The 24424-nt window shown below is 45.0% G+C and overlaps 1 protein-coding gene across 8 annotated transcripts; it reads left to right on the plus strand.

Moving 5' to 3' along the window:
- The first annotated feature begins 586 nt into the window (after window positions 1-586).
- On the plus strand, window positions 587-23417 carry LOC143441747 (uncharacterized). 8 transcript variants are annotated; one of them, XR_013109427.1, is made up of 7 exons: window positions 587-826; window positions 1370-1563; window positions 7436-7510; window positions 9080-9203; window positions 9450-9542; window positions 11664-14533; window positions 21848-23417. XR_013109427.1 is itself a non-coding variant. In XM_076931246.1 (7 exons), the coding sequence occupies exons 4-7, from the start codon at window positions 7502-7504 to the stop codon at window positions 13775-13777; spliced, it is 2340 nt and encodes a 779-aa protein (XP_076787361.1). In that variant the 5' UTR covers window positions 587-826; window positions 1370-1563; window positions 2859-2952; window positions 7436-7501; the 3' UTR covers window positions 13778-23417. The 8 variants fall into 8 exon arrangements, 7 of the variants coding, with proteins under 7 accessions (XP_076787361.1, XP_076787370.1, XP_076787376.1 ...); XM_076931246.1 differs by adding an exon at window positions 2859-2952 and having other exon boundaries at window positions 11664-23417; XM_076931255.1 differs by adding an exon at window positions 4445-4505 and having other exon boundaries at window positions 11664-23417.
- Window positions 23418-24424: the final 1007 nt, after the last annotated feature.

Here is a 24424-nt window from a genome sequence, read left to right on the forward strand (position 1 = left end):
TCGATATCAGCAGAGTCCCTTGATAAGATCCCCTTTTATTGATACTCCAGTTCGTCCAGTACTTTACCACCCACTCACTCCTCATCATGCTGGTTGGCTATAATTCCTCTGCTGCCAATTGGCAACACGTATTTGTTTGAGACAACTCAGACTGGCCTTCGATTCGAAGAGCTCTCCTGCCTCAGCTTCCCTCAGACCCGAGCAACTGTGTTCGGCTGGTTGCAATGCAAATTTTTGTAATAATAAGAATAAAAAAATGACATTTGTTTATGTTTGTGTGTGTGTGTATGTGAGCACTCATGTGGCCTTCAGCAGACAACTTGCCGGAGGAGTAGATTCTGTCTTTCACTGTGTGTCCCCGGGAATCGAACTCAGGTAATCGGGCTTGGCGTCAAGCTCTTTACCCTCTTAAACCCTTGGAAGTTTAGCTGGTCTGTTTCAATTCTGTGACCCAGCACTGCGAATTTCCAAGGAACTGCCACTCAAGTGGCGACAAAGCGGGACCACGAGGTATTCTGGGAAATGTAGTTCAAGACCATGCTGGCGCCCGCAAGCCCGCGGCTGAGTCATCCAATCCCCGGGCAGAAATCTGGCCAGGGAGGCTGTTCCGAATTCGACTTCCTGCTGGAAGTTGGGGTCGCTGACGGGAATGTAGGACCCAAGCGTCAGAGACCAACCCAGCAGCGGCAGTTTGACCAAGAGGAAGCCAGTCTCGTCCTGTAGGTGACAGAGTCCGCAATGACAGCCCTACGTGTGTGTGAGGGAGAGCATGAGGAGATTAGTGCTGCTGGATCTGGGAGGAGTTGAACAGCAGAGAAACTGCGAGGTAAGGAAAATGAGCCAGAGTTGGGGTCGAGCTGTGGCGCTTTGTGAGTGGATGAAGCTCTTGTGGGGAGGGGACATTGTATGGTGGATCGGATGGTTCTTGGGGATTGTGTATGGACTGGATAGCTCACTGTACACTAGTGGCTAAAATTATAGAGATATATGAAGCACCCTAAATCACATTTTTTTTTTCAAATTATGATTAGTAAGTGTGGTCATCTGGGGTGTCCGCGTTACAGGAGGGAAAAGGTACAGCTGATAATAACTAAATAGCATTTTTATTTTTCCGTAAATTAATTGTGCAGCGTAGGCAATCTACAGGCAATATAGTCGACTGTTTTTAAACACGGTGTTTTGTCCGTAGCGGTGGATTTTTTTTGTGGGGGAGGCATTATTAACGCCCAGGGTCCTCCAAGCAGACATCTTCCCTCCTCTAGTGAGTTCCTGAGGAGACACAGGTGGGGTTTGGTTTTGAGGCTGGCTTGCAATTCTCTTTACCTCCTAGCTCCCCTGCTCTAGTGGTTTCTGTTGTTTTGTTGTTTAGACAGGATCTTTAGCCCCGGCCACCCTTTGGAGGACTGAGATAGCAGGTGTGAACCACCATTTCCCGGTCCAGAATGTGATTATGTTTATTACAGAGACAGCAGCATCTCCATGATTGAAACAAGCTGCACACAGTACTGAAGAACCAGCAGGGCCCAGCCTCAGCGGCATGTCCACATCATCCAGATTTTGAAAGTAAATGTCATCTCATTTCCTTATCTGGAGTACTTAGAAACTTCAATGCCATAAGCCTACCCACTTCCCTTTCTCTTCTTGAGATAGGGCCTCTCTATCTATCTAGATTTGTCTTCTAGATAGAGGCCCTGGCTAGCATAGGACTTGCTATGCAAATCCATACTGACATTGAACTTAGAGATTCATCTGCTAATTCTGGGATTACAGGTGTGGGCTACCATGCCTGATTGATATATATATATATATATATATATATATATATATATATATATATCCAACCAAGTTCCAGCACAGTTGTCACTTGGTGGTTTTTGTTTGATTTTGAGATAGGCTGAGCTCATGCTGGCCTCAAACAGGATATATCAGATCAGAGTTTAGGGCTGAATCTGGATCCTCTCAGCTCCACCTTCCAAGTGCTAGGGCGGTAGGTGAGAACCATCACACCATGCCAGTGAGCTGGCATTTGAATTAAAATTCAAGTCGTGCTTCGTCCTCTCTCAGGTAGATTATAACTTCACTGAACTGGATGTGACATAGTTGAACAAGAGACTGGTGGGTGGACAGAGCCGTGAAGGAGGTTCGTAGCTTAGTAGCTTAATGAGAACCGTACATGGCATAGCTGTCCACTGGGGGGCTGACACCATTGAAGTGCCTTCCAGATCTCCTCCTAAGCCCTGCTCTTAAGTTGTAATTGCTGGGACCCATCCTCCTCTACTGGGACTTAAGCAAGCAAACAGATGCACAGAATGGCATTGATACGCCAAAGACAATAACATAGCCGTGAGCATGCATTGACAACACATGCTTTAAGGGGAGTCGAAGGCAGTGGAGTGATGGCTCAGCAGTAAGATCATTTGCTGCCCTTACAGAGGAACTGGCTTTGATTCCCACTACCCTCGTGGTGGCACACAACTGTCTATGATCCCAGCTTCAAGGGATCCACCCTGTCCATTGGCAAAACACCCAAAGGCATTAAAAAAAAAAAGAGTATTTGGAGATTGGGATTAAGGTATTTCTGTTAATTTGAAAGTGGAAGAGACTCTAAACCTGAGGTCAAGGTAGGAGGTTCGTGGATTTTTAGGCAGGATAGGGGTTTGGACCAGGCACCAAGTAAAACTTAACCCTTTTCCTCTTTCATCGTAAAGCAGGCAGGTGCTAGTGTGATACGAGGTTGTGAGTGATTCAGCTAGTTTGCTGTTGGAATGTAGACTGTACAAACTCACCACCAGTATGATGCTGTTTTACAACCCATGTGTCTCATCATCTTTCTGAGGCCTATTTCTCTGGCTTCCCAGGCAGAGACTACATTTCCCAGGAACCATCCCACCCATGGATATTGCTGGTCCAAAAAACGGCTAGAGGCATCCTTTGGATAGCTGAGGAAGAGCAGTATGTAAATCTCAATATTGGCCATCTCAGCGTGTCCTGAAATTCCTGAAGCTCTTGTGAACAGATGTTAGCTCTGTGTGGGGGGAAGGTCTGTGTCGATGGAAGTGATGGAGTTTAAAGCCAGGACCTTTACATTGACAGTTGCAGTGTAGTCTTTTGTTAAAGACAATACAGAGACGGACTACATTTCCCAGAGTGCACCGTGACCAAGCAACTTCCGGGGGAGGGGTTCAACCCAATTGGCTTCAAGCCTGAAGCCCTAGGAACGTCTAAGATCTATGGGGCATAGCGAGTGTCAGTTTAAAGCTTGGAATCAGAATGGCCATGAAAGCAGAGGCTTTCCTGCAGAGTTGTGGAGTTCTGAAGAAGATGTGGTAGTGTTCCCGGCTAGCAGGGTTGGAGTTAGTATGGGAGCTTAGAGATAGGGTACACACACTTGGGATTAATGTGGGAGCTGTGAGCAATTACCTTGCCCTGTGTGTGTTCCAGAAAGCGATGGTCACATTCAGTGGACAGTTTATGTACGCCTGTAAGTATGTACATGACCGTGTATGTAACCACGATAAAGCAGCTGCCCCAGCACACAAAAAAATGAGCATTGTGTTTAATAACAGACACTGTGCTTTCTGAAAGTGGGCGTGGAGCTGAAGGAAGTGCTTCCTCGTCTTGGTGAGTGGAATGGCAGAAACATAACTGGGAGATAGAAGAATAGAGAAAGGGACAGGAGAGGCTCAGGTGTTAAAGACTGGATGGTGCGTTTGCGGAGGATCTGGATTTGGTTCTCTGCCCTGACTTCTGCTTCTCTCCGCTTCTCCCAGCCATGGGGACCTTCCTGATCTTGCTTTCATGTGCAAGGTTACAAGTGTATGTCCACTCCTTGATACTATTATAAAAAATTGATGAGTTGAGCATGCTAGTGCAAGTCTTTAATCCCAACAATTTGAAGACAGAAACAGGCTATCTCTGTTTAGGGCTACCCTGGTCTACTTAGTAGTTCCCAGCCAACCAGGGTTACATAATGAAACCTTGTCTCAAAAATCCAAAATAAGTTAATTAATTGAATTAAGTTAATTAATTAAATAATTGAATGAATAATTAAATTGAATGATAACTTGGCTATCCACAAATATACAAGCCATACATTTTCAGGGTGGAAAAGTCTAATAAAAACTTGAGCTTCATCTCCATTAGAGGAAGTTGACCTTTTTAGCATAGCTCTTTGCGAGTTTTAAATTTTTTAATAACTTTACTTTATGTGCCTGAGTGTTTGCCTGTGTATATATATGTATGTATACCAAGTACATGCCTGATTCCCTGGAGAGGTCAGAAGAGAGCGTTGAATCCCCTGGAACTGGAATGCTGGATGGCCCTGTACCATCATGTGGGTGTTGGGAATGAAGCCAGGGTCTTCTGCAAGAGCAACAGTGCTCGTAACCCGAGGCATTTCCTCGGCCTATCCTCTCTTCAGGGTTTTTTATCTAACTTTTTTTAGGTGACGTTGTGTGCTATTTCCCCTGAACCATCGTGTTCTTCCATCACATTTATTTAGGCAGGTAGGTGTTAGTATCCACTCACAGTCTCACAGGCATTTGTTTAGTCACCTTGAATCCAGGCCCCCCCTTACGCGTCTCCTTTTAGCAACAGTCACTTCTTCTCCCCCGACCCCTCACCCCCGAGACATGGTTTCTCTGTGTAGCCCTGGCTGTCCTGGAACTCACGCTGTAGACCAGGCTGCCCTTAAAGTCACTGCCTGTTTCTGCCCGACCAGGCTGGCCTCGAACTCAGAAATCCGCCTGCCTCTGCCTCCCAAGTGCTGGGATTAAAGGTGTGTGCCACCACCCATTGACTTTATTGGTGTCTGGGGAGACACAGAGTGTCACTGGCCCTAGTCTGTGTAGCCCCGGCTGGCCTAGAATTCACAGAGATCCTGTGAATTCCCTGCCTGCTTTTCCTGTCTTGTCTGTCAGAATCTTGTGTTCAGTGTTTGCCCACCCCTTACAGAGTGAGTGTTTCTCGTTGCCAGACTGTCCACACAGGTGCTGTTTATCTCTGATATCTCTACATGGCTTCAGGAGGGATGCAGGATTAGAATTTCAGACTGTGTAATAGTTACTCTTAAGTCCTCCCCGTCTCCTCCCAAAACACTAAGTGTGTTTCACTTCACAGCAGCCTTCACTTGACTTGCAAAGACCCATCACGAGCACAGAGCTCTTCGTGTCCTAGGGAAATGGATAGTATACGCTTTACATGGAATTCTCGTGAGCCTCACTGCGCCCCGCTCTGCTCTCTGTGACAGCTTCCTCCCTTCCTCCACCCCACCCCCACCCCCACCCCACACACACTTGGTTTTTTTTGTTTTTGTTTTTTGTTTTTGAAACAGGGTCTTACTATGTAGCTCCAGCTGGCCTGGAACTCGAGATGTGGACCAGGCTAGCCTCACACTCAAAGATCTTCCTGCCTCTCATTCCTCAGCGCTAAGATAAAGACGTTGACCACTATGTCTGTCCTGTTTCTTCGTTGTTTGTTTGGCTGGCTGGTTTGGGGGTTTGTTTGTTTCTTTGTTTTAATTATACGTGTGTAGGTGTTTGTTTGGATGTCTCTGTATCCTGTGCAGGCAGTGCCCATGGAAAGGATGGCTGATCCCCTGAAGCTGGAGTTACAGATGGTTGTGAGCCAGCACGTGGGTGCTGGGAATTGAACCCAGGTCCTCTAGAAGGGCAGCCAGTGCTCTTAACTGCTGAGCTATCTCTCTAGCCCTTTCCACATCTCTAACTAAGTTTAAAATGTAATTATCCTTGAAGTGTAGAGTTAGAGACTGGAGAGATGACTCCACAGTTAGGAGCACCCATTGCTCTTGCAGAGGACCAGCACCACATGGCAGCTCACAACCATCTCTGACTCCAGTTCCAAGGAATCTGACATCCTCTCCTGTCCTCAGGGAGCACCAGGGACACATGGGGTGCACGGATACTCAGGCAGGTGAATACTCATTCACGTAAAGTAAAAATAAAGTTTTTAAAGAGCAGTTATTTCTCTCTGCAGAGGCGAGGCCCAGCACCCAGGCTGCGAGGCACACTTGTTAGGACTGTACCGGGGTTGGAGGTTAGTGGGGACTGGCAGTGGAGGTGGACTGTGTGCCGCTTCTGCAGGTGCCCTGTGAACTCTGGGGCCTGTGTGTGTGCTTGTCTCACTGATTGCCTGGTGACTTTCTTCAGACTTGTTATAGCCTCAAAACTGTCTTCAGTTTTCTAGCGTGACCCTTCTTAGATGTTGCAGCTGGAAATGGCTCAGTAGATGCTGTAGACTTTGTTAGACACAGGGAAAGTATGAGCCCCTGTCCTGGACGTACAGAGGAGTCCCAACAGCTCCAGTGGACACCCACAAGGGAGAGCTCCGTTTCCTTTGAGGATTTCTACTCCAGCTTCGTAGAGTTTTTGGAGGCATTTAGATTAAATCATGTTGGGAACCGCACTAGCCCACGTTCGGGCGCCAAAAATGTTGGGGCCTAGGCTGCCCCACTTTTGGGCAGCCAAAAATGTTGAGGCCCTCTCCACTCCGTGCTTGGCGGCCACTGTTTCCCGGACCAAGCTGCCGCTCCTGTCTGAGGGTCAGGGTTCAGCAAGAGAGAGAGTGAGGATGGACTCAAAATGGAGACCAGAGTGTGATTCAATCCCGTTTATTCTTCAGTCTCTCTTCCTAGTCTAAGTCCCAAGTCTTGAGTTCCTAGTTGTACTCCTCCTAGTTCCTAGTTGTACTCAATAATGTGTCTAGTTCCTCTGTTACTCCAAATTGTTCTCTAAATTGTACACCCTAAAGTGTCTGATTCTCTGATCTCTCTTCTGTCTGCCTCTCACCTTTATATGTCTCACTTCTAAGCCATGCCTTTTGGTCACGCCTTTAATCATGCCCTTAGGTCTTGTCTCTAAATCTGATCTCTAAGTCACACACCTTTAATCTCACACACCTTTAATCTCACACACCCAAAGTATCTAAACCAAGATTATCGGAGTGTGCTCAGCTGTTGTAGGCTATTGTAATCCAAGTCTCATGTCAGGGTATATGGCTCAAGATGGCTGCAAAGCTGATAGCCGCTTTCTGCTAAAAGTCCGGCTCCCAACAAAATCAGAATAACCTTGTCTCATATCCTAATCTCTGGAATGATTTTATTTATTTTGTTTTATTTTTAAAGACAGGGCTTTTCCAAGTAACTCTGGCTGTCCTGGAACTCACCCCGTAGAGCAGGCTGGCCTCGAACTCAGAGATCTACCTGCCTCTGCCTCCTGAGTGCTGGGATTAAACATGTGTGCCATCACCACCACCTATAGAATGATTTTTGCCACAATTTACAAGATTACAATGTCATCCTGCTTTACTTGGGGTTCTCTTGACTTTTGGCGGGGCTGTCATTTCTCATGCTCCCTCTGAATGATCTGTGGAAAGCCAGCCGTCTCTTGGTTCTTTTCCCTGTGTGCTGTCTTCTCAGGAGCTGGCCTCATCAACATAGGAATCAAGAAGAGGACTGACTGGTCGCATTCAGGAGTTTCAAGTCATGGCCCATGTGAGTTCATATTATCTCAACAATAACTATTTCTCCTTACAAGAATGTTCTTGTCTCTCGTTGTGCACCGTCAATGGTGCTGTGGGGCAGCTTGGGCCTTTCTGTGCATGCCACTCTTTCTTCTGTTAATAGACCCATATCTCTCCCACTCGGCAGGGCTGTGGTTTGTTTTGTTAGTTTTTGTTTTTCTTTCTTTCTTTTTATTTACTTACTCATTTTACATCCCGCTCAGTGCCCCCCATCAGTCACCCCTTCCCACAATCCTTCCTCTACCCCCCCTATCCCCTTCTCCTTTGAGCGGATGGGGCCCCCTGGGTGTTTTCCAAACCCTGGCACTTAAAGTGTCTGCAAGGCTAGGTGCTTCCTCTCCCACTGAGGCCAGACAAGGCAGCCCAGCTAGAAGAACATATCCCACAAGCAGGCAACAGATATTGCAATAGCCCTCCACTCCAGTTGTTCAGGACCCACATGAAGGTCAAGCTGTGCATCTACTACATACGTGCAGGGAGGCCTAGGTCCAGCCTGTATGCTCTTTGGTTCGTGGTTCAGACTCTGAGAGCCCCAAGGGTCTAGGTTAGTTGACTCTGTTGGTCTTCCTGTGGAGTTCCTATCTAATCAGAAGAAAGCATGTCTGTGGAGGGCATCCTGGACTGTTACGTCAGATCCATAGGTGGGACTATGGTGACAGATGACAAGAAGGTTTTCATGTACTACCTGTACAGACTGGAGCATTTCAGTCAGCCAGGATGAGACTTGGTGCAGTTCAGGGCCTGTTTCAGTGTGTGGCTCTCCTGGTGCATTGAGAGGTCAGGACAGGAACCCTAAGTGTACAGAGACCTGGGAATTAGCAAGAAGTTAGCTGATTGACAGTTGCTTACAGAGAGCAACACGTTGTGCTCAGAAACAAACAAAACAAAACAAAACAAATCTAGTATTTATTTTGGGAATACATCACTAAATAATTCTTTGAATTTAAGCTGATGGAAAATTGGACAGAACGTACCCATCACTTCAAGAACAAATATCCACAAAATGACCAGATTTACTCGTGGTTTATGGACTTCAAACAGGTGTCGTCTCTCCAACATGTCTTTTCTCCGTCCTTGTGTCTTGATGTTGTTCCTTCTGTGAAGCCGATGAGGGTGTTGTGAGCAAGCAATAGTTTGTTTTTTATATTTTATAATTGTTTTAGTGTGTATGTATGTCTGCTTCTGTAAATAACAGAATGTGTGGGGAGGAACCGGTGGAGGCTAGAAGGGGGTGTCCAATCCTCTGGAGCTATGGGTGCCCAGGATGGATACTTGGAACTCAATTCAGGCCCTCTGGAAGAGCAGCAAGCACACTACCACACACTACCACTGAGTCCTGGTCCCCAGAACAGTAGTTTTAAGAGCCTGTGGGCACTCTACTCTGTTTGTCACACTCGGTCCCTTGACCTTTTCTCCAGAGCCACAAACTGCCAGCTCTGTGGACCGTTCCCTGCTCTGCCCTTTGCCATCTTTCTTCCTTCCAGCTGAATCATTTCTTCAACTTTGACCGTTAACACTGATTGGGTTTGTGCCATGACAGGTGATGACGTTCAGAGATGTGGCCGTCGACTTCTCTCCGGAGGAGTGGGCGTGTCTGAGCCCGGAACAGAGGAGTTTATACAGAGACGTGATGTTGGAGAACTATCGCCACCTCGTCTCTGTGGGTGAGACTCAGCCCCAGACATCCCTGAATTTGTTTTTTTTTTAGAAATGTCAGGGGGATTTCTGACCTATGTTTCTTCTGGAAAATGGCTAGTGGGTTTTTTGCAGAGATACTGTCCTCCCAAAATGTGTTGTGCTTTTTCTTTGTCCTGCCTGTCGATTTCTCTTGCTTTGTTACCAGGGCACCAGGTCAAACTTTTTGGCTTCCTTTCCATGTGGTCACTGCCTGTGTTTTATCTTTCACATAGGACTTTGCATTTATCAACCACATGTGTTCCCTGTGTCAGAAAAAGAGCAAGATGCCTGCGTGGATTTGGGCAATGAGAGCAGATTTTGCCCGGGTGAGTGAGTGAAGATGGCTGGGGTGGTCATCCGTTAGTCTGGCCATTCAGCAGCACCTCTCACACACTGGTCCAGACCCTCTCCCGAGAATGGCCTGTGGCAAAGGCTAACTGGAGGCTGGCCTTCTCTGCACCGCCTTCACTCCACAGTCTGCTATAACCTCTGTCATCCTATTTGTCCTACATGAGACAAAAAGTAAAGCGCAGTTCTCGCTCCAGGGGTCATCCATAGGCTCTTCCTCTCCCTTGGTGATATAGGCCAAATCAGACCAGATTAAAAGTAGATAAAGGCAGGTTTATTAGGAGGCAGTTCTCAGAGGATTCGCTGATCTCACATGTGGTCAGTGAAGTCACACATCCAGGCTAAATCAGGGGTGTTTTGTGTGTCTTGGGCACAGGGCAGTGATATGTCAGCTAAGACCTGGGATGGTGTCCATTCATGGTCAAAAACTGAGCCCCTCGGGGGCCACTCTTGGGTGGGGCTAGAAAGAGGTGACAAGGAGGGATGATGCGTTAGCCAGGAGTTTCTCCAAGCTGGTGGAGGAGGAGTTTTATCTGTGCAGGGGTCGGGGGGCTGGGGGAAGGAGGGCAGACAGGGTTTCCCAGCTGGTGCAGGGGCGAGTAGGGATTCTCGGCTAACAAAGTCACGATTTTATGAATGAAGGAGGTCAAATGCCTGCCCTCCCTTGCTGTCTTCTTACCGTTTTCCATTTGGGTGTTTATAAAGTTTCCTAAAAATTGTGAACACGTCTTTCACTTTAGCTACCTTTAAACTTTTCCTTCCTCCCGTGGGCCAGCACACGCAGCCTTCTTGGGTTACCCTGCTTCTCGATCCTTCCTTGTTTCCTGAATTCATGAGGAATTCTTTTAACCCACAGTTACCAGCTTTCTAATTTTATTTTGACTTGCTAGTATTAAGAAAGAATGTATTAAGAAACTTTGTATTCTTTTCTGTGGTAGGAATGTGCCCAGAAATGTTTGCATAGAAAGTCATCTGTTAAAAATAACAAGTAAAACCCGTTTGGGCTACTTAGGAGAACTACCTGCAAAGAGGTCAGGGCCAAAGAGGGGCAACTAGGGGACACCGCAGGAACGAGCCCGGCGTGTCCACTTCCCTGTGCTTCTCCATTATCTCCTCTGCGGGAGAGGCTGGCCTTTGTCAGTCCTTCAGCACAGACTACCAGGCGCTCTGTAGGAATTATGTACTAGGAACCAGCAAGATAGCTAAGCAGGTGAAAGTGTTTCTCGTTTTGTTCTTCTGAGGCCCTGAGTTCAGTCCCATGGTGGCAAAACTGGCTTCTGAAAGTTGTAGTATGACTTCTGCACGCTCATGCAGTGCACACACACACAATGACTTCCATATGTCTACTGTGGCATGTACATGCTCACAGTTTGTCTCATTCTCTCTCCCCCTCTCTCTTTCTCTCCACATCATCATCATCATCATAATGATAAATTAGTTTGACTGAACCGCCAGCCTGGATATGCTTTTGTCTTCTATGGTACAAAAAGCCATATAGAGGCTGAAGAGATGGCTCAGTGGTTAAGAGCACTGGCTGCTCTTAAAGAGAACCCAGGTTTGCTTTCCAGCACCCACATGGTGGCTCACAGCTGCCTAACTCCAGTCCTAGGGGGTTTCTGGCACTTCTGGTATCCTTGGGTACAAGTATACACAGTATACAGACACATTAACATGCAGGCAAACACCCAATTGCATAAAATAGATGCATACATTTTAAAAATCCATGAAGGAAGCAGCCTGTGTAATCATTAACATGGCAGTGGAAGAGACCAACTGTGAGCTATGTTACATCGTTGTTATTGGATTAGTGTGTTTATGCTTTTTGATTACCTGGGTTTATAAAATGTTAGTCTGTTCTAAGCAAACTGCACCCCCACCCACCCACCCCACCCCACCTTGACAGCTTTTTAAATTAGCTCTCTGAAATTTCTGTTTATTTTTGTCCTTTTTAATATTGTCCAAATTTGGGGTTTTGTTGTTATTGTTTTGTTTGTTAAGACATTCACTTCTCGTGCAATTTACTTTAATCTTAGCTTTTGATGGCTTTTTTTTTTTCTCTTTATAATAAAACAGTACACCTGTACATTCTCATCTTTCAGATACAGATTCCGGGTGGCAGATGAAGAAAATCCTACCAAAAAACATCACATGCACAAGTCGGTTGTCCCACTGGGAGGTAATGGGAATGGAGCCAAATCCTGGACTTGAAGGCTCGTGTCCTGTGGCAGATTGGGAAGACAAAGGTCAGAGTCCATCACACAATGAGAATCCAGAAGAAAACCTCAAGCAAATGACACTCACTTATGACAAATTGCCCCTTCTGAATCTGCTCACAGCTTTCAATCAGTGTCCAAGACTGAATATAGACGAGAAAGCAAAGGGACTTAAATCTGAAAAGTCCTTTAGTTTTCCACCAGAGCCCACTCCACTTGAATTCATTCACAAAGGTGAGAAATTTGGGGAAGATAAAAAATGCAGAAAGACCTTTCCTCCTGGCCCTAAACTTACTCGATACCGTGAGGTTCATGTTGGCAAGAAGGCATTTCAGTGTGAAGAGTGTGGCAAGGCTTTCAGCTTCCGTTCTAGCCTCACTGGTCACAAGAGGATTCACACTGGGGAAAAGCCTTTCAAATGTAAGGAGTGTGGGAAAGCCTTCAGATTTCATTCACTGCTTAGCGTCCATGTCCGGACTCACACTGGCGAGAAGTCTTATGAATGTAAGGAATGTGGAAAGTACTTTAATTACAGCTCCGACCTGACTCGCCATCACCGGATTCACACTGGAGAAAAGCCCTATCAGTGTAGGGAATGTGGAAAAGCCTTCAGCTGTGGCTCAGACCTTACTCGTCACGAGAGGATCCACACTGGCGAGAAGCCCTACGAGTGTAATGAGTGCGGGAAGGCTTTTATCCAACAGTCTCATCTTATTAAACATCAGAGAATCCACACAGGTGAAAAGCCTTACATCTGCAAGGAGTGTGGGAAAGCCTTCACGTGTGGGTCACAGTTAAGTCAACACAGGAAGATTCATACTGGCGATAAATTGCATAAATGTAAGGAATGTAAAAACTCCTTTAGTTTTGCCTTAGATCATACCCAGCGGCAGCTAATTTACATTGGTGAGAAGTTCTTTGAAGATAAGGAAAACGGGAAAGCATTCTTTCCAGACCCAGAATTTCCTCGGTGTGAGACAGTTCACACCGGTAAGAAACTGTACGAGTGTAAAGAATGTGGCAAGGCCTTCAGTCTGCGTTCCATCGTTAGTAGTCTTAAGAAAATTCATAACAGGGAGAAACTTTTTAAATGTAAGGACTGTGAAAAGGCCTTCCGTTGCCCCTCAGACCTCTCTCGACATCAGAAGATTCACACTGGAGAAAAGCCCTACAAGTGTAAGGAATGTGGGAAAGGCTTTATTTGCAGATCCGACCTTGGCCGGCATCAGAGAGTTCACACCGGTGTGAAGCCTTATGTTTGTAAGGAGTGTGGGAAAGCCTTCACCCGTGGAGCACACCTGACTCAACATCAGAAAATTCATAGTAAGAAAGCACACGAATTCAATGAAGGAGAAAAGGCCTTTGGTTCTGGTTTAGAACCCACTCCACATTCCTTGATTCATACAGGAGAGAAATTCTGGGAGGGTAAGGAATATGGAGAGACCGTCCTTCGTGATCCAGAACATACTCAACTTCAGACTGCTAAGACAACATATGACTGTAAGGAGAAGGGCAAGGACTTTAGTTGGCGTTCACATGATACAGATCTCAAGACTATTCATATTCGGGAGAAACGTTTTCAATGCAAGGAATGTCCGAAGGCCTTCAGATACAGCTCAGAACTGACCCGACATCAGAGACTGCATACTGGAGAAAAGCCATATAAATGTCAGGAGTGCTGGAAAGCATTTGCTTCTGCATCAGACCTCGCCCGGCACCAGAGGATTCACACTGGTGAGCGGCCCTATGAGTGTAATGAATGTGGCAAAGCCTTTATTCAGCAGTCACATCTCATTAAACATCAGAGAGTTCACAGTGTCGAGCAGCCCAAGGACGTGCTGAATGCAGAGAAGCCGTTGCTCGGCAGTCAGATGCTATTAAGCATGAGAGAGTTCACACTGGTCAACAATCTTATAAATTTAAGGAGTGTTGGGAAGATTCTGCTCATGGCTCAGCTCAATCAGTGTCAGAAGATTTATACTGATGAGAAATTAAGTTAAGGTGGGGAACTTGGAAAAGCCTATTTCTAGGTTTCAGATCTTACCCAAGCACTAGAATGTCCACACTGGTGGGAAATCTAAGACAGATCTGGGGAAGCCTTCAGCTGTAACTCAAGTCTCTGTCCATGTCAGTCCCTGGGGTAGAGAATCCTACAGTGTAAACAGGGTGGAGAATTTCGTGGGCTCATGGCTTGCTCAAAGGGAGAAAATTCATGAGAGGAAACTGGATATAAGGAATATGGAAAGACCTTTCTTCCTGGTCCAAAATTTAATAGACATCTATAAAATCATGCTGACTAAAAGAACTGAATGCAAGGAATTTAGAAACATTCGTGATTCTGAACTGATAGCAAATAAATACTCAAAAGATACCTAAGAGATGTGGAAATGCATTTCAGAGTCACAGCTTTAGAGAGTGAAGACTGGCAAGCAACCCTGGCTATCCAAGAAAGGTAGAAAACCTTTTCTCTTAGACTTGCCTCTCATATGACAGAAAATTCATAGTGTCACAGAGCCCCAAAATGTATGAAAAGTGATTTTAATTATTAGGTCAACATGGGTCCATACCTGGACATTCATACTTTTTTCTGTGGTGTGAAACCCAGAGCCTGTGTGCTGAGCTACGGCCCCAGCCTCACTTTTGAGGAAACCCATGAAGATAAATATGTTGAGATGTTTTTCTAAGAGTGTGGACGCCCGACTCGCCAGCAAGGAAGACCCCACAACAGGATTCTTCTACACACGTTTATTGGGAAGGTCTGTGAGTGGATGCGAAAGACCCTGAGCCCGGAAAATGGCACTGCTTATATAAGCCTAGGAGTGGCGTGGCCCCACAGGATTGGTTCCGCTTACAGTCTCTCATTTACACGACCCGGGGCGGGCAGTGACTTGGCACTTTACCCATCCTGCACATGCGCACATTGCTTATTCACACCGCTTCAGGTTGCAGTCAGCGCCATCTTGTAATGGACGCTGATCTGTGGCTTCCCACATCTCCCCCTTTTTTATTTCTTACAAGCCTATCCCTACGATCTAGTCATGATCTTCCTCAGACCATAATGATCAAGGAGGGAAAAATCAGGTGGGCAAAGATCACCCTATCGCGTGCAATGGGCAACATCCCAGCAATGTGCAAGGGCTGACCTAGCCTGGTGAACCTCACTTGTCCCAGTGCAATGGGTAAAACCCCTGGGGTGCAAAAGCTGAGGACTCAAGCGCCCGTTATTTATGTAGCATAGCCAGCCACACTTTGGGGGAGGTACCTTGTTCAATGGCCATGAGTGCTTGGGCAACAATCACCTTGTCACATTTCTGTTGAGATCTGAATTTGCAGACCAACCATAGCAGAAACACAAATCCACAGCATATAATTGTGCCAAAAAGAAATATTCCCACCCATTCCTTAAAGTAAGAAAATGAAGAGGTAAGCCAAGAAGTAAAATTGCCAAAGGTAACAGGGTCCACTCATGTTCCATTAAGGCTCAAGATCTGGATCTGTAATTGCTGCTGCATCTGGTCCAGCTCCCTAGTCCAATTTCCTTGTAAATAAGCAGAAAGATTATGACTTTGAATAAATGTATCATTCATAAATTTCAGAGGTGTAATACATAGATGCGGGGTTGCTGACACGCAGCTCATTTGAACCACATCTGTGAGTTGTTCCACATGGGCTTGGAGCAAATCAACTCTCTGATTGACCAACAGAATGTCTGATGTCAAGTGTGCATCCACTTTCTGTAGAGTGGCCAAAGCTTCAGAAGTATTTTCTGAAATTTGATTAACAACAGTAGCTGTTGTAACTTGATTAGCCATGGCTATGCCGGCTGTCACAGCTGCAGCTGCAGAGATGATAATAGCAGTGATAATAGCTGCAGTAATGCCAAAGTCTCTTTTATGTCTTATTAATGATGTAATAGGGAAAGTTTCAGGATCGGCTTCTACCGGGATGGGCACAAAGGTAGGCACGTGCACAACCAAGGCTAGGTCTAGTGATCCATTCCAGCATTGTGCTAAATAGCATGTAACATTCGTATAATCCAAGATATCAGAATTATTCTGAAAGTTGGATAACATAAAGAAAAATGGGGGGGGGGGTCCACACACACCAACACCGGTTGTGCAGATGCATTCCTAAACACCTTATTGATTTTAATGTTATCCAAATGGCTAGAGATATTAGATCGTGTAGCTGAAACATTTTGTACTTCATGAAATATACCATTCAACAAGGCAAAGGCAGATACACTGGCACTAGCTCCAGCCTCATTACTCAACACCCCTTGATAAAAGGGCCAAATATTTTCCTTGCTAGTGCTATTACCTGTATTATTCATTATAGCCAAATTGAGAGGAGGGGATAAATTAAATCCTCTGGCAGTCTGTTTCTTGGGTTTAATCTTAGACTGGCAAAGTGAAAACACTACTGGAAAGGACAAATCTGGATAGTACCACGGTATCATCTGTTGCAAGGTGGCATTATTGGTATGCCAATTGGACCTCTTAATTATAGTAACATTACTTCTAATCATGGTGGTGGTAATGTTTATAGGTGCTGATGAATTCAGACCGACATTTCCCGGTCCTTCCATCTGTCCTGAACTAATATGACTCAATACAGCCCCTAGCATTCCTGTCCCCACCTTACTGTAAGCCACAGGATCCACCCAATTAGCAAGAGTAGCTTTCTTAAGAATCATACAAGGTGTATTCAAGACAGCCCCTAGCACTCCTGTCCCCACCTTACTGTAAGCCACAGGATCCACCCAGTTAGCAAAAGTAGCTTTCTTAAGAATCATACAAGGTGTATGAAGTTTACTTGTCTTATTACCCTTGCTTGCTGCCACAAAACAAAGTGTAAAATTTAATGGAAAACTTGTAGCATTATATAACTCGGGCTGCTGGTGGATGCACCGGGAGCATGGAGCATCCATGTAACACTCAGTAGCTGTAAACAATGGCAGCACTGTAGAATTTGAATGTACTGGCATGGGCACAGGCCAAGATCTAACTATAGCCCATAATGGTATACTTATTCCCAAATCGAACATCAGTATCAGGAGAATCAGAGCCGCCATCTTGTAATCTAGCTTCATTCTTCAAGATCCGCACCAGCCACATGGGGACCCAAATTGGATTGTCTTCACCCTGGGGAAAGACACAAACAGCTCCCCTGGATCGGATAAGGATGGGATCCGGGCCTTTCCATTGATTATCCAAAACATTCTTCCATTTGGCCATCTCAGCTGGTGGCTTTGGCCAATGGCCATGCCTATCGGCTGGTGCTTTGCCATGCGCATCCAAATTTTAAAAATTAAGGGTAAATAAAGTAAAAGACAATGCCATGTGTGCCGTTGGGGCCTCCATTCCCCCTTTCTGTTTTTGCAAATACATTTTCAAGGTCCTATGTGCTCTTTCAATGATTCCTTGTCCCTGTGGGTTATAAGGGAGACCAGTTATATGTTTCACCCGCAACTGTTTACAAAATTGAAGAAATTTATTGGAGGTATATGCGGGACCATTATCTGTTTTCAGCATCAAGGGTTTACCCCATGCAGCCCATGCTTCTAAGCAATGAGCTATAACCTGAATAGTCTTTTCTCCTGTCATAGGAGAGGCATGTATGACACCAGAGCAGGTATCGATGGAAACATGGACATATTGTAGTTTACCAAAGGCTGGAAAGTGTGTGTGACATCCATCTGCCACACATCCAGAGGGCGAAGACCTCTAGGATTAACCCCCACCAAAGGGGCATTAAGAAATTCCACGCATTTGGCACATTTGAGGCTAATGTCTCGTGCTTCCGCACAGGTAATATTAAACTTCAGCCTTAATGTAGAGGCAGGAACATGATACAATGAATGAAACTCAGTAGCTGTTATTACTGGAGGTTAGGTCAGCATTGCCATCATTCTGGTAGCTTGATCGGCAATGGCATTTCCCTTTGCCATAGGGCCTGGTAACAATGAGTGCGCCCTAATATGTTGAATAAAAAATGGTTGGGAGCGACTCAAAATACATGTCTGGATCTGTTCAAAGATCCCTGCTACTGGACTAGCTATTTTAAACATACCTGCTGTTTCAAGATGGGAAACAGCATTAACAACATAATGGGAGTCAGATATAATATTAATAGGATCAGAAAACCTTTTGAAACTTCCTAAACCACCAAACACTCTACTAATTGAGGGGCATTAGGTAGGAATTGTATTGTAACAGGCTGTTCATTCACCACATAGCTGCCTAACCCTGTTTTTGAACCATCAGTATATATATATTGCTTGGGGAATAGGAGCAGATGCTGTTATTTTAGGAAATATCACAGGATGACATGATGCAAAGTGTAACGGGATGTTTTGGAAAATGATTATCAATATATCCTGGATATGTGCAACGAAGAATGGTCTACTCATCTATGGTGGCACAGAGTGTTTGTATTTGAAATGCAGTATATGGAACAATCAGACTCTCGGGCAATTTTCCAAAATGGGTAATAGAACTCCGAATTCCTTTTTGTGAAATTTCTGCAACTGTAGTGAGGTAATGCTCTACGGTCTTACCTGGTGAAGCATGTGGATGTATCCACAGCAAAGGGCCTTCCTGCCACAGCACCGCTGTTGGCAAATTCATGGTTTGTAATATACATAACTGAAAAGGCTTTTGCTCACTTATGCGGTTTAGCTGGGCCTTTTGTAAGGCTTCTTCTACCTTATTAAGAACTTCAGAGGTTTCAGGTGTTAATTGTCTCAATGAGGTGATATGCTCATCACCCTCTAAAATTTGGAATAGAGGTTTTTAATTCAGAAGTGGGGATCTTCAAATACGGTCTGATCTAATTAAGATCCCCCAGTAATTTTTGAAAATCATTTAATGTGTTTAAATGATCTCTCCGTATCCTAATCTTCTGTGGGGTGACATATTGTGGTGTAATTCTGGCTCCTAGAAAATGACTGATATTTAATGGTTGTACCTTTTCAGGGGCTATGAAAAGACCTCTCTGTTTCAAGGCCTTATCAAGCTCACAATAGGCCTGGTGTATAATACCCTCCTCAGGTCCACATAACAATATGTCATCCATATAGTGACAAATTTTTAAAGAGGGGAACTTGTCTCTAATCGGCTGTAAAGCATTCCCTACATATAACTGACACATGGTGGGGCTATTTGCCATGCCTTGTGGTAGAACCCTCCACTGATAGCGTTTATCAGGTTCCATGTGATTAATAGAAGGCAAGGTAAATGCAAAGCGAGGTTTAACCTTCTCATTGAGCGGGATAGAAAAGAAACAATCCTTGATGTCTACAACTATAATTTTCCATGTCTTAGGTAGCGCGGATAGGAGTGGAAGCCCGCGTTGGACGGGACCCATCACCTGCATTTGTGCATTAATAGCCCTTAGATCATGTAAGAGCCTCTACTTGCCTAACTTCTTTTTTATAACAAATATTGGAGTATTCCAAGGTGATCGGGTAGTCTCTAAATGGTCTAGTTCTAATTGTTCCCGCACCAATTCTTGAGCTGCAGCCAGTTTTTCGGAGGGCAAAGGCCACTGAGGCACCCACACCTTGTCCTCTGTTCGCCAAGGTATGGGCGGAGGCTCCTCAGCAGCCCCTAAAAAAACCCAGCCCTTTTCTATCTTGTTTCTCTTTTGTCTCAATCGGTAAGACCCTTCCTTGTAACTTCTTTCCAAGCCCTAGACCAGGTATATAACCCATCTCTTTCATCCTAATTTGACTTTGCCTGGAATAATCATTTGTTAATATAAAATTCATGGCTTTCAGCACATCTCTCCCCCATAGATTTACAGGTAACGGGAGCACATATGGTTGAAATGATCCCGTCCTACCCTCTGTATCTGTCCATTTTAGTGATTTAGCACTTATTGTTGGAGTGGCCTCATATCCCAGCCCTTGTAGGGTATGTGATGATTGGTTAACAGGCTAGGATGCAGGCCACCAGGAACTAGACACAATGCTTTTATCCACTCCTGTGTCCAGGATGCCCTGGAATAATTTACCTTCTATATTCAGTTGTAAGGTAGGATGATCTCCCATATCAAGAGAGACATATGAAAAGGTCGTTCCCGAGGATCTGAATCCTTTATTTCCTTGGGAATCTTGTTTACTAGGGAACATGGAGTCTATGACTCCAGGGTGTATCACTAGTCCTTTTAAAGCAGAAGAGGATCAGCCTAAAAGCAGACCCACTGTATCTCTTGGCAAAGGACCTTTAAAATCTGAGGGGATGGGCTGACATCCCATTTGAGGTATCAGGACTACTCGTGTGGTGGCACTGAGGTCCAGTCCTGCTGAACCCAAAGTGGCTCTCCTTGGTTCGCGGGTGGCCTCATGGAAATTGGTGTCTGCAGTGCCCCATACATTTGCGGGCCCTGGGGATGTGAGCCCCTTGCCCCATTTTTTGACTGTTGTGGAGCACTTTGGGGTATCGGTCATCCTTTTATGTCCTTAACCGACCTGCACTCATTAGCCCAATGTTTCCCTTTACCACATCTGGGACATAAACCTGGTATTCTCTTTTCTTTTCTATTTCCCCTTGCTTTTGGACACTGACTCCACAGATGTCCTGTCTGCCCACAGTTATAACATGCAGGATCTCTTATATTTTGTGCTGATAAAACTGCAGCTGCCAATCCTGCATTAGACAAAGGTCCCCTAATCTCCCTACAGGCCTTCATCCAAGCCTGCAACCCTTTCCCTTTCCAAGGAGTTATTGTGTTTCTACATTCCTTGGTGCAATGCTCAAAGACTGATTGTTCTATTAATGGCATAGCAGCATCAGAATCGCCAAATATCCTTCCTGCAGCCTCCATCATGCGAGCCACAAAGTCAGAAAATGGCTCATTCATTCCCTGAACGATTTTTGTCAGGTTCCCTGACACCTCTCTCTTATTAGGCAGGCTCTATTATTAATCTGCTCATATACTTGTATTGGATATGCTGTCTGATTATTTGCCCACTGTCTTTGTCCTGTAAGCATATCGAAATTCCACGCCTGTTGCCCTTGTATCGCATTAGCATGGGCTTGATTGCCGCAGAGATCATGCCAAATAGATTTCCAATCCAGATACTGACTCATAGTTAAACATGCCTTGACTATACTTGTCCAATCTGCAGGGGTCATAGCATTGTAAGCAAATCTCTTTACCTGGGATTGTGTGAAAGACGCATTAACTCCATAGGCCCTTATGGACTCGGCCAAGTCTTTCACTTGCTTATGCCCAACAGGCTCATGATACCTTCTCTGAGTGTTCGGATCTTCAAACACTGGGAACATCTGACTCAACTTTCTCCACACTGCTGGAGTGCAAAAGGAATGTCCACATCCTAAGTCATTTCCTGTTTTCTTTGTGTACGGTGGAGGAGGGGCACTAGGCGTTATCCCTGCTGGGCCATAATGCTCTCATTCATAGACCGCAGCAGCCTCCTCTAAGTCCTCCTCCTCACCCGATGTAAGTTCTGAGTCTTCAGAGCTAGAGAGCTCTAGTAGCACAAGCTCGGCTAGTGGAGGATAAAGGGACTCAGAACCTAACTTATCCCCCTCTTTAGTATCTTCCTTTTCTTTTTGTTTCCCTTTTCCTTTTTCTTTCTTGGTTTTCTTTTTTCTGCGCGCTCCTGTTCTATTGCCTCTCTCTGTTTCTGACATGCTCTCCTGATGTTCTTGCAGCAATCATTGTCCCTCCTTCACTACTCCTTCACATTTCTTATCCTATATACAAGCCCTTATTAATTTCCATAGCGGTCGAGTACCTGGCCTTAACTTCCCTTCCTCAGCCTCCCATTGTATGTCTCTCCCTAATTTCTCCCAGCTGGGAATCGTTAAGGATCCAGTCGGGGCAAACCAAGGAGCAACTCTATCGACTTCCTTAAGAAAGGTTTTCAAGGTATCGCCTGACACTTTCAATCTACGTTCCTTCAGTAGGGCCTGTAGTGCTCTTACTAGCGGGGTTGACTGTCCTGCACCCATGCTGCTCCTTTAAGAGACTGATGCAGGGTTTCCAGCGTAGTTACCTACCTTCGACTTACGGAGTCTGCCGGTTCTTACTCCCAGCAGATGCACTCATGCCCTGGACGGTGACAATTAAGGCAGTAGCACAAGATCAAGGCTGTGACAAAAATGATCGGGACAAGAAAAGCTGCTATTAAGGGATCTATCCCAAAGGAAAACATACCTCTCAGAGACTTACCTTATTCATTCCTTCCCCGTGAAGCAGTTCTGAATCATCCCTGAAGCAGGGGGTCTTCGCTCGTGCCCGACGATGTTCAGTTCCCAGGTTTCGGCACCACTTGTGTATGCCGGACTCGCCAGCAAGGAAGACGCCACAACAGGATTCTTCTGCACACGTTTATTGGGAAGGTCTGTGAGCAGATGCGAAAGACGCCGAGCCCGGAAAATGGCACTGCTTATATAAGCCTAGGAGTGGCGTGGTCACACAGGATTGGTTCTGCTTACAGTCTCATTTACACGACCCGGGGCGGGCAGTGACTTGGCACTTTACCTATCCTGCACATGCGCACATTGCTTATTCACACTGCTTCGGGTTGCGGTCAGCGCCATCTTGTAATGGACGCTGATCTGTGGCTTCCCACAAAGAGCTTACACTTTTCACTACTATGGTATCTTGTGACACAAAAATTAAGGAAAGCTAATTTATTTCTAATGTTGAATTCCTTTTTTTTTTAAAGAGCTTTTGGCAAATAACATGTCTGTCATTTAATGTCATGATGCGATTGCTGTTAATTTAGGGAAAACTGTACAGGTGGGTTATTTATGTACTGTGGGGATGCCTTATAAGAGAAGTGGCATATAGCTCTATTGTAAAGTATTTGCAATGACATATAAATGTGTAACATATGTGAAACATGTTTTTATATGTGTATTACTTTCTAGGGAAAATTTGAAGTGCTTTTTTTTAATACAACATAGAAAGTCCAAAAGAATTTTTAAAAAATTCAGAATTGCATTTTAAGAGTTCTGTGAGGGCTGGAGATGTGGTTCAGTTGATAGGGCGTTTGCCTGGCATGCATGAAGCCCTGGGTCTGTTCACCAGCTGTATAACCAGGCATTGTGCCGGTGATTCTAGTACTCAGAAGTTCAAGGTCATGCTGGATGATGTAGTGAATTCAAAGCCAACCCATGAGTTCCTGAGACTGTCTCAAAGGAAAAGAAAATCATGTCCTACTAAGGTTACTGGAGATCCATAATATATATCTATATAACATATTTACTGTAGAAGAAAACCCTGTGGAGAATCTGTAGGCTTATTTAGCATAATTCTTATATTTGAAAAGTTTCAGTTATAAAGGTAAATGAAAAGTCACAGAAGAGGTGAGCCCAACATTGAAAGGGGAGGTGATGCTGGCTTCTTGTTTGAGCAGTTTTTGTGGGTGGATGACAGTTCTGAATGATGCAGATGTATGTATGTTTAGTGCAGTCCTGTGTGTCATACAAGTGCAGTTCCTGGTCCCTCTTAGTACTGTGTGTTACACAGTTGTGAGTAGGTGTGATATAGGACATTTACATGTGCATGTCATTCGGAAATCACTGCTAGCTATGAACTTTACCACTTGGAGAATTTTGTCATATATCTTTACTGTAATAAAGCCATAGTCATTCATGCTGACCTGATTTATCTTTTAAAGATTATTTATGTGGATATTTGTGTGTCTGTACATGTCTCAAAAAGGGGGAAGAGCAGCACTTGAGGTTATCTTCTGATCTACATGCTCACACATACACCATAAACACAATAAAGGTTTTCTTAAAAACCAACTATATTAAAAGCTAAGAAATTCTTAAGTTTAATTTAGACTCGGATGGGTAGAGTGGGGGCTGGTGGAGGGGAGTAGCATTCTGGTGAAGTGCCCTTGTCACAGTCCAGCCATCGTGGAGGAGTGATAAGCTCAGAAGGCATGCGTGTGTGCGTGTGTAAAAGCTGAGTGTGATGATCATATTTTTTAAATTACCTTTTGTGTGTTGCATTTATGGGGTGCATATTAAACATTGAACTCATGTCCTCAGGCTTGATGGCAAATGCCTTTGCCACTGAGCCATCTCGTCGACCCTATAGTAGTAAGTGTGACGTAGGTATGCATTTGATACCAGGTTACTATTTGTGGAAACACAATGGTGGCAGCGACCCTGTGGCCAGAAGGAAATAAGTCATTTGTAGGAATGAGGATGTAGTTAAAGGTGATGGGTTCTGGTGAATGCAAAGGAGGGAAGGAGCAGAGAAAGAATTATTGCCTCCAACAGGCAAGGAAAGCACTGTGACTGTTTGCAAAGCAACCACCTCTCTGAAGGCACAGGGATTTTAGTCTAGAAGCCTGAGTATTCGTGCTGGAGAGCACTTTGTGTGGATCATAGTTTTCAGCATGGTGAGTTTAAGGTATACGTTTGTAGGTCTGCCCAGCATAAAGTTTATAGTTCAAGAAAAGAAGGGTATTTTTCTGACAGTGTCCAACTTTCTTGTCATACAGCATATGTTCAGAGACATTCAGATGATGGACAAGAGCGTTTCAGGTCATGCTGTGGTCAGTATGATGAGGGGCCAAGATTAGTCGAGATCCCTTGAAAGAAAATGTCTCACTGGCTAGGTGACTTGGGCTGGTTGACTATAAGGTTTTTTTT

The sequence above is a fragment of the Arvicanthis niloticus genome, chromosome 1 (genome assembly GCF_011762505.2).
Source record: "Arvicanthis niloticus isolate mArvNil1 chromosome 1, mArvNil1.pat.X, whole genome shotgun sequence".
Lineage (NCBI taxonomy): Eukaryota > Metazoa > Chordata > Mammalia > Rodentia > Muridae > Arvicanthis > Arvicanthis niloticus.

Coding starts and splice junctions, on each gene's coding strand:
- LOC143441747 (XM_076931246.1), top strand. Junction 9,204..9,449: donor TCGCCACCTCGTCTCTGTGG/GTGAGACTCAGC, acceptor TCTTTCACATAG/GACTTTGCATTTATCAACCA. Junction 9,543..11,663: donor TGAGAGCAGATTTTGCCCGG/GTGAGTGAGTGA, acceptor CTCATCTTTCAG/ATACAGATTCCGGGTGGCAG.